The 15,889-nt window shown below is 41.1% G+C and overlaps 1 protein-coding gene across 5 annotated transcripts in view; it reads left to right on the plus strand.

Annotated features, from left to right (window-relative positions):
- Positions 1-15,623, plus strand: part of WARS2 (tryptophanyl tRNA synthetase 2, mitochondrial) — a 49,821-nt gene extending 34,198 nt beyond the window's left edge. For 3 of the 5 annotated variants that reach the window (XM_040596983.1, XM_040596984.1, XM_040596982.1), the window contains 4 exons: positions 1,129-1,209; positions 2,941-3,026; positions 5,682-5,800; positions 7,892-15,623. In XM_040596983.1, coding sequence (XP_040452917.1) covers positions 1,129-1,209; positions 2,941-3,026; positions 5,682-5,800; positions 7,892-8,340 — 735 coding nt within the window. In that variant the 3' untranslated portion in view covers positions 8,341-15,623. The remainder of the gene's footprint in view (positions 1-1,128; positions 1,210-2,940; positions 3,027-5,681; positions 5,801-7,891) is intronic. The other 2 variants (XR_005828274.1, XR_005828273.1) reach the window with 2 other exon arrangements.
- The last annotated feature ends 266 nt before the right edge of the window (positions 15,624-15,889 follow it).

A 15,889-nucleotide genomic window follows, 5' to 3' on the forward strand; every position in this document is an offset into this window, starting at 1 on the left:
GTGGAGGCCTGGTCCTTCTTTTTCATCTGCAGATCAGTATTATTTTTGACAGGATTGCAGAACTGAGGGACAAATTAAGTCACAATTCAGGCTGTACTGCAGTTTCACTTCAGCTGTTAATCCTGTTTTGCAGCAGGTCAGGGTCATTAAGACCTGTTGGTGCACCCAAAGCACTGACAAGCCTCATCTAGACCATTCACCCATGCACCTTCTGCCCAGTGCCCCAGGAGCTCCAGTTAAACTCAGGCTCAGGTCCCCGGTCTTCACCTGAGCTATGTCACAGTGTACCCATGCTCAACCCTGGCCCTGCTGCCCCAGTTTTCCCACTGGGCTTCTTCATGAATTGACCTAAGATGTGACTAATTACTTTGCTGTGTGTGATGAGCACCAGACTGTCACCACCCCTGCCCTAATTACATGCAGCAGGACCTTGTCCTGGTTAGGGAGGTAACTGTTCTTGCCTGGCTTGTGGCTGTCTGCAGCCACAGCCTTATAGAGCAGCCCAGTTCTTGTTCCCTGGCTGCTAGCTCAGGCTTCTGTGAAGGACCTGCAGTTATTATACTGCCAGACTTGCTGCAGTGTGATGTAGCTCAGGTGAGGACTAGGGCAGTCTAGCCTGAGCTTAAATGGGGCTCCTGGGGCCATGGGCAGAGGGTATGGGTGGAGCGCTCAGGTCAGGCTGCTGAGGACAGTTAAGGGAAATTAGGGCATTCAGGGCCCTGATGCAGAAGAAACGAAGCTTGGGTAACTTACTGCAACTGGAAATGAGAAAGGCAAAGAGTTTTTTGTAACTATTAATGTATTATCTCAAATTGTAGGGAGGCTGTAGCACAGAGGCCAGTGGTTGGTTAGTTTATGTATGGCTCAACTCTGTATTGCTAAAGCATTTTTTTCCTTTTTTAGAATATGAGCGGACAGGATCAAGAACCTTGCTATGCTGCTTGAATGCAGTGCATTGAATCCATGTGGTGTCTAAACCTTTCCGTTAGCTTGTCACTTGAACTTACTGAAAAAATAGTAGATTAAAAATAAATGGTTTTCTGATCTCTGATACTATTTATCTGTATTTTTAGACAACATGCATATAGATGCAGAAGGTTAAAATAGATTCTGACTTTGTACTTCCAGGTTCCTGAGCATGCAGAACTTGCCTGGATTCTTGGGTGCTTAACTAACGTGCCGCGTCTGCTACGCTTGCCCCAGTGGAAGGTATGGGCAGTTTCATAAATTGAAAGGAAACACATGGGAATTCAGTAGAACTGCTGTCCTTGAAATACTTGTTATCTGTGAAGTACCAACTGTATCTTGGTTATCCTTGCTTTAGGTTTAAGTAATTCTCTAGTCCTGTGGTGGAAGGAGGAAAACGTATCTTTCCAGGTCTGTTGCTACAAGTGAATGTTTTCCTGCTGGAAGCTACAGGATAGTATTTTGGCAGAGACTTGCAGAAACTGTACTAGATAGGAGGTTTGTTTAGTGTTGTTAAACTGATTTGCTAGAATGCTTGGAGTTATTTCAATGCTTATTGAATAATGCAAAACAACTACAAGATACTGCAGTGGAAACCTTGAGCCTCACTGATTAAGGAGTTCCATAAACAGCTTTTCTTTTTCCACTGTGGAGGGTGGCTGTTCTATAGATTTTATGGAGGAGGGTACAAAAGAAGCATATGTTGGAAAAGGAGTGTAGAAATTATAAATGCTAAAAACATGCTAAGTGATGAAGTTAATGCACCTTAAATGTTTGCCTTTACAAGTTTCAAATGTTCATCTCAATCTTGGTGCTGCATCAGCATGACTGCATTAACAGAATTCTTGCATTTAATTTCCTTGTATTTTATTTTGGCATTTAGTAAGCAGAAAAACCAAAAGGCAGGAGAGAAGAGTATCAAAAAAGGAAAAAAAATTCTTTAGAACAGTTTGGCTTGCAGAGTTCAGAGCAGTCTTAAATACCTCCAGATGTTTTCTTTTTCCCTGTTTTTCTTCTTAATTAAATAAAAACAGTAAAACTTAAATACAGCAACCAGCGTTAATGCATGGCATAGATTAAAGCCAGCCTTTTCAAACCTCAGGTTCTAAAGTTAAGCTCTTAAATCCAGCTTTGACTGGATTGACTTTCCAAATCTACAGATAGGTGTTACAGGTGCTAGGCTTTGCCAGTTAGGTCCCCTGAACCCCTAGGCACTTAGAGGTGTAGACAGAATACAGGGTCTGTATGAGAGGGTGAGAAAAATCTAAAGATACTTGAATAGCCTTAAAGAAGTAATTAAGATTTTAAGGGCTTTATTATTAACTATTGCTAAAAGCAAAAAGTAGGTATGCTATTGCTAGAACAGAATTAGTATCTGTAGCCTGACTATCTTGATTTAAATGATCCATATTCTAGAGTGGGGAAGGATTCAGGACAGCGGGTGGGTTGTGGGGAGCAACATGAACTAATGGAGAGAACGCTGGACTCTGCCCCTGTAGTTATGGGTTCTCTTAACTGTCACTGACTTCTGGTGACTGTGATCACTATGTCTTGATCTCTTTTTCTGTGAAACACAGTTATTAATGCTTTTTTAAATCTCTATTGTAAAGTGTTTCAAAAATGTGTTGCTGAAAATTAAATGTAAGAAGTAGGGGTTATCAATACTGAGTGTAGTAACCCAGCCTGATTGGTTTGTGGTTTTAATCATTTTCATTAGTAAGATTACAAACAGAAAGAAAACAAAAGCCTGTTTTCTCCCCATTACAATATCAGAACACTGTAGCAAAATTCAAAAATGCAGGACATGAAATGCGATGTGTGTATTCACAAGGAGTAGATTTTACATGGTATGCTTTTCTCTAGAGTTACACAGTTAGTTACTCAAATTATGAGAATTCTAATCAATTAAAAATCATGGACTTTGATACCGTTAACCAAAAGTGTGATTCCTCTCTGTTTTTCTTTTGCAAACAGATGAAGTGTGCCAGCCAGAATAATGAAGGAACTGTTGGTTTGTTGACTTACCCTGTGCTTCAAGCAGCAGATATTTTGCTGTACAAGTAAGAGGCAGAATGTGAGCCCATGGGCAATTTCTGTTCAGCTGCATTAGAATGAACGTTTGCCAGGTCAACATGCTAATTTATTAAGTGGGGGAGCTGGGTGTGATTAGGTCGGAAGATTGGAAATGGGTGACAGCTTTTTACCTCTCAAGTGGCTGGTTGAAACCTGGTTTGAAAGTAACTGAAAGGGCTGTAAAGAGAAAAAGCTGGTCACTTCAATTCTTAGGGAATTATAACACGTTGATGTTTAATTATACATCTGGATGTTCACACACATACATATACGTTACCTTCTTTTTAAGTAGTTACGCTTTATTTTATGCAGCGTACTGTAGAGATACTTAAACTGGCTGTGTGTGGTATACCCATATTAGTTTGGGGTTCTGTGTGCGCTTGTTGATACTGATGAAAAAGTGAATAATTCACTGCACCTTGTGGCACCTGAGCTAGTTCAATTTTCTCTGCAGTGTACTATGTGCTGCAATAGAAATACACCCTAATGAGGGATTGGGTGACTCAGCATGCCTAAGTTTGAAGCCTAGCTGATAGAACTTATAGGGCATTGTCACGACTGGTTGTATTTCATAATATGTTTTAAACTGTCTCAGTAAGTACATGTTAGAGGCAATGCACTATGTATTAATTTTTAGGTTCCAAGTGTTTGTACTTCGTGGAATTGTTCTGAATTGAAGTTGTGAATATTTGTTGGGACAGAGAAGTAATACAGAACTATGAGGACAAGGACTTTAGAGGACAAAGTAACCCAAGATTAGCCAGCTGTTAACCCAGAAAAATGTACTTAAAGAAATCTAATCCTAAGTGATTATTAGCAGGGGAAAACAGTATTGTTACAAGACCAGTAGATGGTATTTCTAATTCACTTGAATTTTAACTAAAAATAATGGAAAGCAAGCAAAAGTCAGAGTGAATTTGAACATTAAAATGATCTTCTAAGCAGCGAGACCCATTTGATTGTCAAGCAGTATCTAAGCATGAAATTTAGACAGCATTATCAGGAATTACCTTGTTTTGATTGAGCCCAACCATGTATGTCTCTTCCATCTCTAATAAGATCATGTGATTCATCATTCCTTAGTGAAGCCTGTGGTTTGTTTGCTACCATGTGTATTAACAGCAGGCTGTCCAGACAGAGCACAAAACAAGGAAGTGAAAGAGAAACAATATCTCTTTGAAGAAATGTGACATAATATCTTTAACAAGAAATGTTTTAACATAAAAACATAATATGGGGAACAAGAATCAGGGAGAAATGGAAACACAGGAAGGGAACAGCAGTCATGAAGAAGAATTAAGAGCTGGAGGAGGGGGAGAAACAGTATTAATTTGGTTGAACCAAGGATCAAAGAGACAGGAAAATGGACAGAAGGTAAATATACAACAGAAAGGAATAAAAACAGTACCAGGGCAGCAATATTAAAAATTGAGCAAGGAAAAAAGCAAAGAATCATGCAGAAGCATTTCTAAAAATAATGTGGTTTCTGTTTAGTGGCAAACTTTGTGAATATGGAACCATTTTGTCATGTGGAAACATTTCTTTTGACCTGCTTAAAGTATATTGATTATGGTAACTGATTTTCTGTTAGTTGTAGGCCACTGTGATTTCCTATTGGCTACTGTAACAGTTTTTAGATTGCCTTGCTGACTGTTTGGTGGGGAATAAAGGTGGACAAATTGATTCCTGGATGTCAGCCCAGTAATTCAGAATTGGAAGGAGGGAGCGCCATGTTGAACTGAAATTTTCTGGGACCTTAAAAGATGCATAGTGAACTTTCTTATACTGGAACATATCCAGGATTCAGAGCCGAATACCCTACAAGCCTTAGAAAAAAAGATCGGGGTGGGGGGTGGGGCAGAAGGGAGAGTAATCAAAAGCTGGCAAGACTTCAAGTCTGCCTCATCTAAAGGAATCATACATTTTTAGTGAGTATGATTAACTGTGGGAAAGAATCACCAGGGGAAGCAATGGATTCTTCACCTCCTCATGTCCTCTCATGCGGATTTTGTTTTCCTCCAGTACTGCATTCAGGCTATTGAGTTCACTACAGAAGATCAAATGATCCTTTGATCTTAACAGTTCTCCTCTATGAATGATAACACTTGCGGCAATAGAGGCACTGGCCAACATGATATTTATACAGTGGTGACCCATGAGGAAGAACCATTCTCTTCTTTCCTTCCCTTGATAAATCCACAGTACGAATTTCTCAACAACAGTTAAGTTTTCCTGAGACTTGACAAGGCAAGGTGCTTGCACTTTATGCCTTACAGACCTTCCTTACTTTGTTCATATACTGTAACACATGCTCTTTGATCTCTAAAGAGACAGCAGGAGATGCTACAAAAACCTTTCTTTGAGCTGAGTTTAATGATTTGCTCTTATTGGTATCTTTACTGTATATGTTGTTGCAAAGGGCTATTTTTGCCCTTGGAGATATGCTTCAGTTCAGCACAAAAGGGAAGCTCATCCTGGGATATAGTGAATTTGGGATCTTTTCCCAGAGCACCTATATCTAGTTGGGACTCGGTGGCTCAATCTGGCCCTCAGTCATGGAAGAAGCTGTGACAGTCTTGAGTAGCATTTCAGCAGAACCAGAGAGCTTTGCTGAGTTTCCTGTATCTGTCTTTTATTAAAAGGTCGACACATGTTCCCGTTGGAGAAGATCAAGTCCTGCACCTGGAACTAGCCCAAGATATAGCACACCATTTCAACAAGAAATATGGAGAATTCTTTCCTGTGCCCAAAGCCATTTTAAGTGAGCTGGTCTTGGTGTTTTTTGTTTTCGTTCCCCTTAACTGCACTTCAGGGTTGAAGATGGATTTAAATGTTGTGGAAATAGTTTCAGGGACAAAGAAAAGGGAGCAAACTGGTGCTAAGGGAGTGGAAAATTAAAAGCTGACAACAAGAGACTAGAGGCTGTGAAATTGAATTCCCCAGATAGACATAAGGCTTTCCAAATCCCTGGTAGAGGAATGTATGTGACGTCTGGTATTCTAGTCCAGGGGGCCAGATGCACTCTGCTGCTGCCAGTCAGCCTTGCTCTTCAAGTATTGGACCTTTTAAGAATTGGGTCTCTGCTCCATGTTGTTAGTTCAGGAGACAAGTAAGCAAAAAGACAAGAGACCTCTAGCAATCAGAATTCTTCAGGATCTGAGTGGTAGGTGTTTACATTAAGCATGCTAAACAGCTTGTAGGTTTATTGGTACAGTGCTCAAAAATCTTTTGAGTGTGTTTAGTATATACTTGCATGTTTCAGTAGGGCTATCTTGCAGAGCTTACACTTTCCATTTTTGATCTTGGACTCAGGGAGACTTACAAGGCAAATCTTCTCAGCCATTTTTGAGCTGTAAGGTCATAGGCCGGGGGAGTGAGGAGGAATCAGATGGCGCAAATGGCATGTTTGTTAAGAAACGTGAAGAATTGGGCAAGGAAGAAGCATTGCATCTTTGTTGTAAGTAATGTAGAGGAATGCACAGCAGAGACCTTCGCCCCTAAAAGGGCAAGGAGCTCTCACCTTAGAAAAGACAGGCAGTAATAAACCTTTCTCAGTTTTCAAGCCTCAGTGACAAAAATGGTGTTAGACCCAGAGTGGAGCTTAGAGAATGCTAGGTTTTGCAAACTCTGCCGTTTCTAATGAACAATTAAATACTAAGCACTGTAATGAGGAGCTGAGTGTAGCCTATGATGCAGGTGAGACTGTTTCCCAGGAAATAAAAACCTCAATTTGAAAAAAAAACCAAACCAAACAAAAAAAAACAGGGTGGGGAAAAAAAAACCCAAAACTTTTAATTTGTCTGATGAAGATCATACCTTCATAAGTTCACAAGTATATGCAAGCCAATGAAATATCCTAAATGAATGGAGGAGTTAGGAACCTATTCATACTTACTAGCTGCAGGCAGTTAGATTACCTGGACTCCTTCAGATTCACAGAAAAGAGACAGACTCTTACAAAAGGTGATTCAGAACACAGACCTTTCTGGGGCAGTCTGAATTGGACCCTGGAACACCCTTTCACTGAGTACGTACGTGTCTATGAGTAGTATGTGGATAATTTAATGGGCTGTATTAGGTGTCTAAAAACAACCGGCATGAGTCCTTTCTAGATCAGTGATGGTGTGTGTACTCCATGCATGATGTTTCATGGTAAAAGACTGAAACAGTTTCAGCTGATGCTGTTAAAGTACCTCACAATGTTCCCCTAATACTCCTACTCTATTTCAGGTACACGCACATATATCTTAGTGGTTTGTACAATACCCGCACCTTTCGTATCTGAACAGTGCTTTCCCTGTAACAGACCTGGTTATTGTTTGGTTTGGGAGCTTTTAATAACTGTCTTTATTGATACTTAGGAGAACTACCAAGATATTTGCATGGCAGTTTCCTAAAATAAGGAGACTAACTGTTCTGGGTTTCTTTTTTACCAGTGGGTTTAACCTGTTTCTCCACTGTTACAGAACCTTTCAGTAATGTGCAGTCTGTGCTCTCTAGGTAACTTTTCTCCAGTGCCAGGAACACAAGGGAGAAGAGAGTTTTCAGGGAAAATGAGCAGGTAGACACAGAAAATATTAGGAAGTGGCCCAACAGAAGTTTTTGCTTAGCAAGGAGGGGAGAAATGGTGCAGGTTTTCATTTAGTTTGTGGGAGGAGAGAGGTGACTTAAGAGGGCAGGGAAGGCATAAGGAATAAATAGGAATGTACACAATTGTGCTCACAACTCATTTTTAAACAAGGATAAATAAAGAGCTTTATCATGCTGCTGCAAAGTCTTCATAGCAATTGTCATAAAAAAACATTGTCTTCCAGTTTTCATAATTATTCCCCCTCCCTTTTTTTTTTTTAAGGTACAACGAAGAAAATAAAATCCCTCAGAGATCCAACAGTGAAGATGTCCAAGTCAGACCCACAGAAGTTAGCTACTGTTAACATAGCAGACAGCCCTGATGAAATAGTGCTGAAATTCCGCAAAGCTGTGACTGACTTTACCTCTGAGGTGACCTACGACCCAGCCAGTCGCCCTGGTGTCTCCAATCTGGTCTCCATTCATGCTGCAGTAACAGGGCTTAGCATCAAAGAAGTGCTGCACCAATCTGCTGGTCTCGACACTGCTCACTACAAAATGGTGGTAGCAGAGTCAGTTATTCAAAAATTTGCACCTATCAGGAATGAAATCAGGAAACTCCAGGAGGACAAATCCCATCTGATAAAGGTTTTAGAGGATGGAGCAAAAAAAGCCAAAGAACTGGCTGCCCCCATCTATCAAGAAATAAGACAAATGGTGGGATTTCAGTAGAAACTGCTGAGTAGTTGCAAGGACTTTTGTTTCCTGGGACAGACGTTTTGTTATTTCTGTCTTCTTAATCATTTTGGTTTGAAACAACAACTTTTTTTCCAGGAAAAATCCAAGTAGAACATTGAAGGTGTTTGCATTAAAAAAATCTGCATTAAGCCAGGTATTTCTAGTGGGACCAGCACTGAGCTTGTCTGGATAGTCAAAGACGGAGGGCAGAAGCACTCACAATTCATGAAGAAATCATGCAAAACACACTATAAGGTTGCCCAAATGGGGTTTTGGGCTTTTCCATTGACCGCTGCAAGCAGCTGAGGTATAGCCAAGGTGATCAGAATCTAGCAGAAAGATCTTTAATCTTCTGAAGAACATCCTTAGCTGTGTATGTGATCTTGGTACAGATGGACAGCTCATCCCATTGGTGGTTATTCAGCTTTGATACTGTGGTGGAATGTGTTCTTGGATAACTAGAATAAAAACACAGGCTTGCAAATCAAAATGCTCAGGGTGATGAAGAGAGAACTTAATGCTTCTCCCTATCGTGTCTTCAAACTCCCTATCGTGTCAATCAAACATGATTTTATATCTGCATCTAGTTTGCGTGAAGTGAGTCACTGTGTCGTATGGATATGGCTATCCATACTCTCAAACTCACTGTGACTGCTGAGCTAGATGGCCTCTTTGATAGTCACTCCACAGAATCCAGAGAGTGGACTTGAATGTCACTTCTGCTGCCTGTGCCATCCTGGCAATCAGGCCTAAGGTGCTTTAGTGAGAAACAACATGTGCTTCAGCTGCTCCTATTCCACCTGCTGTTTGGTTTAGCAGGGAGCTCCAGGATTTTCAGTTCAGCATCAAATCTAAGATTTCTGTAGAAAAGGTGCAGTGGAAAAGAGGTAATCCTATGTGAAAGAAATCTTAGGTTGAGAAATCAGAGAATGTTCTGTAAAATTTACAAAATTACTTGTTTAGAAAATTGTGCTGAAACCAGAGATAGAATGGGATTAAATAGATCTTTATGAACTCTCAGTACTGAACCTCAAGAAAGCTCAGTGATGGGAGAATGGTGTCAACCTGCACTGGACGTAGGCCCCACAAAACCCGCAGACTGGGACTCAAGGACCATGGCATTTGTTGGGAAACGTGTGGCAAAGGGGAATTGCCAAAAGGAGACAAGCCTCTTCTGAAGACTGAGTAGTAGTACATGTTAAAAGGTAATGAAAGCCCTACTGGTCCTGTGCCAGCATATTTAAGTGTATCATTGCACTTAATGGTGCTGTGTTTGAAATTGCTGTACTGTAATGTAATTTGAGTTCATCCTGTACTCTGGCAGCTCAGAACCGTTATACGCCTATGGCATTTGTCCTGAAGGATTGCAGTCCTGCACGACTGAATTAGCAAAACTGGGTGGAGTTCTGCGTAGTGAGTTTGTTTGTTTCTTTAAAAAAAAAAAAGAAGCTATTTAGTTTTAAATTTAGTTAATTATCGTAGTGAGGTGATTCAGAAAGAATTATTTAATTTTGCAAAACAAGAAGTTGTGGACTGAGCATCTGCAGATCTGTACTGAGACCTGTATTTATTTGTTAGGTATCTGGAGAAGAGAACTGCCATGCAAGAACTCTATGATGACAGAGTTTCTAAAGTTAGTCAAGACTAGAGGAACAGAGTGGATGGAGACAGAATGATGGGAAACCAATCGGTGTAGTCAAGTCCAAGGTAACGTCCTCTGGAAAGAATATATTCAAAAATAGTCTTTGGTTTCAAATTAACTGTAGCAGACTAGGAAGGGACTATAACCGCATATTTAGGTAGTTGTACAAAACTTTTGTCAGCGTTTAACAGCTGCATTGGTCTGCATGGGAGCTAAGACAAAAAATTAAGGCACACAGTTATCACTGCTTAATGACTTGGCATAAAATGTTTGCTGTGACACTTGTGCACTTTTAGACATGGGTTGATTGCTGCAAAGGTCCCACAAGAGAAGCTAAAACACTGCTCATGGAGATACTGCAGATCTTTAACATGAGTGTCTCTAGCTTCTACCTGTTCCTCTTTTTCACTAGCAAAGATAGGAGCATATATTCAAAGACAAGTCATAGATTCAAGGTGTCTTTACACTTCTGATACTCAAATCACCAAATATATAGGGTTGCCATTCCACACACCTTCTTTGCAGTGAAAAGGAAATAGCAGTGTTCGTATGTCTTCAATAAAATTTATTTTAAAAGGAGGGGGGGGTGACATCAACAGGCAATTCTGGCTTGTTACCCAAACTGTTCTGAGTAGTCTTTCCAAAACTCAGAGATTATTTTTTTTTTTAAGAAAATCACATAGGTGAAGCAGGAAGAAAAGTTTCAAAAGAGCCCTTTCTTTGGGGTAGAGGTTTAATATATTACATACTTAGCAGTGTTTCAATAAAATTTACTATTTTTCTCTTTTTAATTCAAGAATGGATTGCAGTTTTCCCCTCCCTTTCCCCTATCAGTCAAACAAATCTTACTTGCCTAACCTATTTCCTTCAAGTAAGGAAACATGCCTGTTTTTTCTTCTTCAGGAAAGTTAAACTTGTGTAAAATGAGTATGTTCACCTACTGATTGTTGACTTAGCTTTTTATTTTAGTAGCTCTTGTGGAGGAATTCTCAAAATAAAAGCTCTTTTTGCCCAATGTGAAATAATCCCAGTTCCACTAACAGCCATGATCATTAGAGTCCCCTGAGAGGAGACAACTGTAATGTAGGTGTGTGCAGTTATCTGCTGCCTATTTCAGTTTTCTTAGAGTGTGGCTTTTCTGGAAAGTTAACCAACTTGGCATTCAGGTTGAGTCTGGCTGCCTCTTTGCGTTCCTTGAGCTGTTTACTTAGCATCTGGGAGGAGTTTGGCAAGAAGAAGCTGAGCTTATGGCAACGTGTGCTCACTACTACCAGCAGAAGTTGTTTGATACTAAGCTACTCTGATGTCTTTGCTCTTCTTCTACCTCCCTGTTTCCTTTTCAGAACATCTTTGCAAACACCCTTTCCAGATGGTGTTCTGTGGCAGTGTTAACTTTAACAAAGTAGTGTGGATGAGTTAGAGCAGCTTTTTGGAGAGCTGTTGGGGAAGGCTTGATGCTATGGTATTCAGAAGGATTTGTCTCACTCACTCTAGTCCAGGTTATTACAGTGCCAGGGATTTGCTGTTTGTTTACATCTTGAGTGCAGTAGGTGCACCACTGAAATGTGTTTTCATGTTTGGTTTCATCCAGTTCATATTCCCTGAGACTGCTCTGTGATGCCTGCTGAAGTCTAGTTAGTGCAGACAGTGGGGGGGGTCTGCAGAAGCACACTCACTCCTGAGCCCAGCCACAGTGCTGGTGTTAAGACGTTCCCTGTGGTGCTGTGGAAGTCATTGTAAGGTGTTCTTTTCCAGGACTGGGTGGGAAAGAGATCCAACTGCGTCTTTCCTGGCTGGAGAAAGAAGAGTTGAAGGATGGAGAGGTGTCCTTACCCCTTGCTGTGTGGCCCTTTATGTCAACTTCCTTTTCTTCAGTGATCCTTTTCCTCAAGTGTGTGCAGTAATTTGTGTCTTAGTCTCAGAATCTCCTCTTTTCCCATTCCTGTATGTTTAATGCCTGTGAAGTATGTATGTAGTGGTTGGGATCTGCAGATCCCAGCATCTCCAGGTAACGGAAGAGTTTCACTTTAGAGATAAACACGAACTCCACGTGAATAACTAAGATCTAAGTAAAACATTTATACACATATTACCTTTGCGGCCAGTGGTTCCTAGGAAGTCATCACTGATCACAAGACACTGATAGTGAGTCTCAGTTCTGTGCTTCCAATTTAGAGCACAGAATTTACTGGCAATTTTAGATTCAGGAACAATAAGCAGAGACTCCAGATGGTGATTGACCTCATAAATTAATGCTGCCACTGCTTTTGCGTACACCCCTGCCTCAAATAACTGGAGTGTAAGTATATTGTACGTTATACTGGGATTTGTTTGTAACTCTTAAAGATGGGGCTGAAGTATGCTTAGTTTTCAAACAGCATGGTCTGGGTTCCTAGATCCTCCAGAAGGTTTTGTGCATAGTTCTGATTCAGTGTGTGTTTATCTACAAAAAAAACCAAGCAAAATTCCTTTGCAGGATTATGGCTGCCTCTATTCAAGGTTAGGGAGTTAATCTGAGTGAGCTGAAAGTTTAAGGAAGGACAGTGAAATGTGATCCCTGGGGACTGACCTGCATCTGAATGTTTTGGGACTATAGGTTATCAGAGCAAATGTTTTATTATCCTTGGTTAAGGGCCATCATCATCCTGACAACAGCAGAGCAGTAAATACTGCTGGTGAAAGCCTTTATGTTAGCTTATGTAGAAACTCTATCTGATTTGTTGAGGACTGTACTATAGCATGAAACTTTTAACTTTTCTGGTCTCCACAGTTTGCTAGATGATTTTGTTAGCAGAAGTCTGTTTGGAAACCATTAGCTAAAGCCAAATCTAATCCTCAGATCCAAAGCCTTTGGATGTTTTCCCAAAATGGGGATTTCCCAAAACAGCTTGTTTTTGATAAGCTACAATACCAATTTCAGTAGTTGTTGTAGGATCAGTAAGAGCCAGAGGGCCCTTCTGAATGACTCATGCGTATTTTTCATTACTGCTCTGATGCACGTTCTAGTTATCCATATGGTTCAAGGATTATGACAAAACTCAGAGAGGGTCTGTGTGTGGTTCTGGTAATAGCAACAATATGGACCCAAGTGGGTTTGAGTCCTAAATCTAATGAGCATGCTCTTTCAGTGGCCCAGCTTGGTTAGATTTATGTTCAGAACAACAGATAGATCTTTCACCTGTACCGATGTCTCTGCATTTGAGTTCCTGGATGCTGCCTACCTGTTCATTTATGACTGATTGATTGCTTCACAGAGCAAAATAGTCTAGCAAGCTAGCATAGGGAGTCTAGTGGAGAAGGGTTTCTGTTCAGGAAAGACGTTATCTGTTCTTGCAAGGAAAACAAAATCCATCTTTCTGTTATATCGGATGGTCTAATTTCCTCAAATTATTTGATCTGTTCCTTCATTCTGCATAAACTCGGCAACAATAGCTGCAAGAAGAATGCCAGTGTATTGCATTGTCAAAAGTCTTGAAGGACTCAGGCATGTCCTCTCGTCATTTCAGAAGTCTCTTACATCGTGGGACTTCACTGATTGCTTCAGCCAGTTTCAGGGAAAATGCTGTAGCAAAACTGTGATCATATGTGACATTGTTCATCTAATTAAAGCTTTTGTGGTTTGGTTTGTTTTTTTTAATTCACTAGGTTGTGAGAGAAGACTTTTGTTAAACACTGAATTTCCAATGAAGCTTTCTATCACGCTTAGTCCTTTCGTGACCAGATGACAGCTGAAGTAATGGAGAATTCTCTTCATTGTGACAAAAGGTTCTGTGCTGAATCCCACTGTCTTTGCTGTCAGTTTTGTTGGCTGTGCTAATGGTAGTATTGTGGAAGGTTTGACAGAGTAGTAGTTATTTGGTTTTTTGCCATTGAAAAACCAGTCCACCTGCAACAGTCCCACATTATTATGTAAATGGAATTCATTGATCATTTTGCTTTTAGGCAGCAGCTTTGGTTTCACAATTATTTTGCATGAAACCAAATGCCAACCTCCCGCACCAAGGGATGAGCACATGTGCCCAGGTACAATAAACAGTTTAACATCTGGGAAGATATTTTGCTACTGTGGTAAATTGCTGTCATAGAACACCATGACTGAAGATGAAATTATCCGCTACAGGAGCGGTCTTGTGCTGCCTGTGGACATGAAACTAAGCACTGAGCTTAACGTCTGTTGTGCTGTTGTGCTCTCAGCACTCCAACATGGCTGTGAGACAGGAACAGCAAATCTGTGCCACACCAGAAGGCTCGATCAGTTCCAGATGTGCTATATTTGGTCTATCTGCAAGATGAAATGTCAGGACAAGAGTTCCAGCACCGAAATTCTTAAAAGTTATTAAATGCTTGGTGGTAACAGCATGCTTGTAAAAGCCTGGGTATGATAGCATGGTCATATAGCCTCATTCATATGGCTGACACAAGAAGTCACACGGCTGTATGGGATAGTGGAGTAAAGTAAGCCATCTGCTTCCTCGATATGATCAATATAAAGACAGTACGAGGCTAATTTGAAGGGGTAATGGAATAACCCTTACAGGTGGGAAGCAACAGCTTATGGCAGAGCAAGGTGGTACTAGATCTCTCTTGGTGTCTGTCATGGTTTAATCCCAGCCGGTAATGAAGTACCACCCAGCTGCTCACTCACTTCTCCCCCAGTGAGGTAGGAAAGAAAATTGAAAGAGTAAAAGTGGGAAGACTCGTGGGTCGAGATAAAGACAGGTTAATAGGTAAAGCAAAAGCCACGCATGCAAGAGCAGAGCAAAACAAGGAATTTGTTCACCACTTCCCACCACAGGCAGGTGCTCAGCCATCCCCAGGTCAGCAGGGCTCCATCACACGTAACACTTACTCAGGAAGACGAACGCCATCACTCTTAACATCCCTCCCCTCCTGCTTCTTCCCCCAGCCTTATAAGCTGCAGATGATGCCATATGGGGAGGATTTACCCCTGTGGTCAGCTGCCCCCACTGTGCCCCCTCCCAGTTTCTTGTGCCCCTCAGCCTACTTGCTGGCGGGGCAGCCTGAGGAGCAGAAAGGGCCTTGGCCCTGCGTAAGCGCTGCTCAGCAGTGACAGACATCCCTGTGTTACCAGCGCCGTTTCCAGCACAAATACAAACCACAGCCCCATACCGGCTATGGTGAAGAAAATTAACTACCCTGGCCAAAACCAGCATATTCTCCTAAACTATTCTGAAAACAGATGCTTGCCATTCAGGTCATTCAAACACAGGCAAAATCCTGCATGGCCAGCATCACTTGTCCCACATGCTGTTGTATCTACAACTCTCCCATTGGTCTGATTTCCGAGGCATACCTTTGTTGTTGGTGTGACTTTATTGTCATCCATCAACATGAAATAATGGTCACGTGCTGATAAAATTAATGAAACTTCTGTTAGAAACATTGAAAGTATGTCCTCTGCTACCTGTGGTGAAAACTTTCCTCGTGCCCCAGGGTTTATAGAAACATATTGTTAAGCTAAATACAGATGAAACGTATCAAAACGAGACTACTCTCTGGCATTACCCAGAGTTTCTGGTGTAGGTGGTCTCTGGCTTCATTCACCCTGTTTACCTCCATGTTTGCTTCCTTAAACCACATCACTCTCTGAGTAAAGTAAAACCGTGTATGTTGAGTGTTGTGAGACTGACTTTTTATTGTGACTGGAAACAGTTGTTCAAGTATATTTCAAGATTCTCTTTGTGGTGTTTGCTGAATGAATAACAAAGGTCTCAATAAGTGCCTCTTGAGTACTCAAGCCAAGAAAGATCTTTCTGAGTGGGTCGGGGCTTGCTCTGCCCACATTTACTCCTTCACAGCCTGCCTGGCAGATGTTCCTGCAACAAGAATGGGAAAAAGAGCAATTTTCTGTTTAGGCTTGTGGGCCAAATGCAAACTGTG

The sequence above is a fragment of the Falco naumanni genome, chromosome 5, assembly GCF_017639655.2.
Source record: "Falco naumanni isolate bFalNau1 chromosome 5, bFalNau1.pat, whole genome shotgun sequence".
Taxonomy (NCBI): Eukaryota; Metazoa; Chordata; class Aves; order Falconiformes; family Falconidae; genus Falco; species Falco naumanni.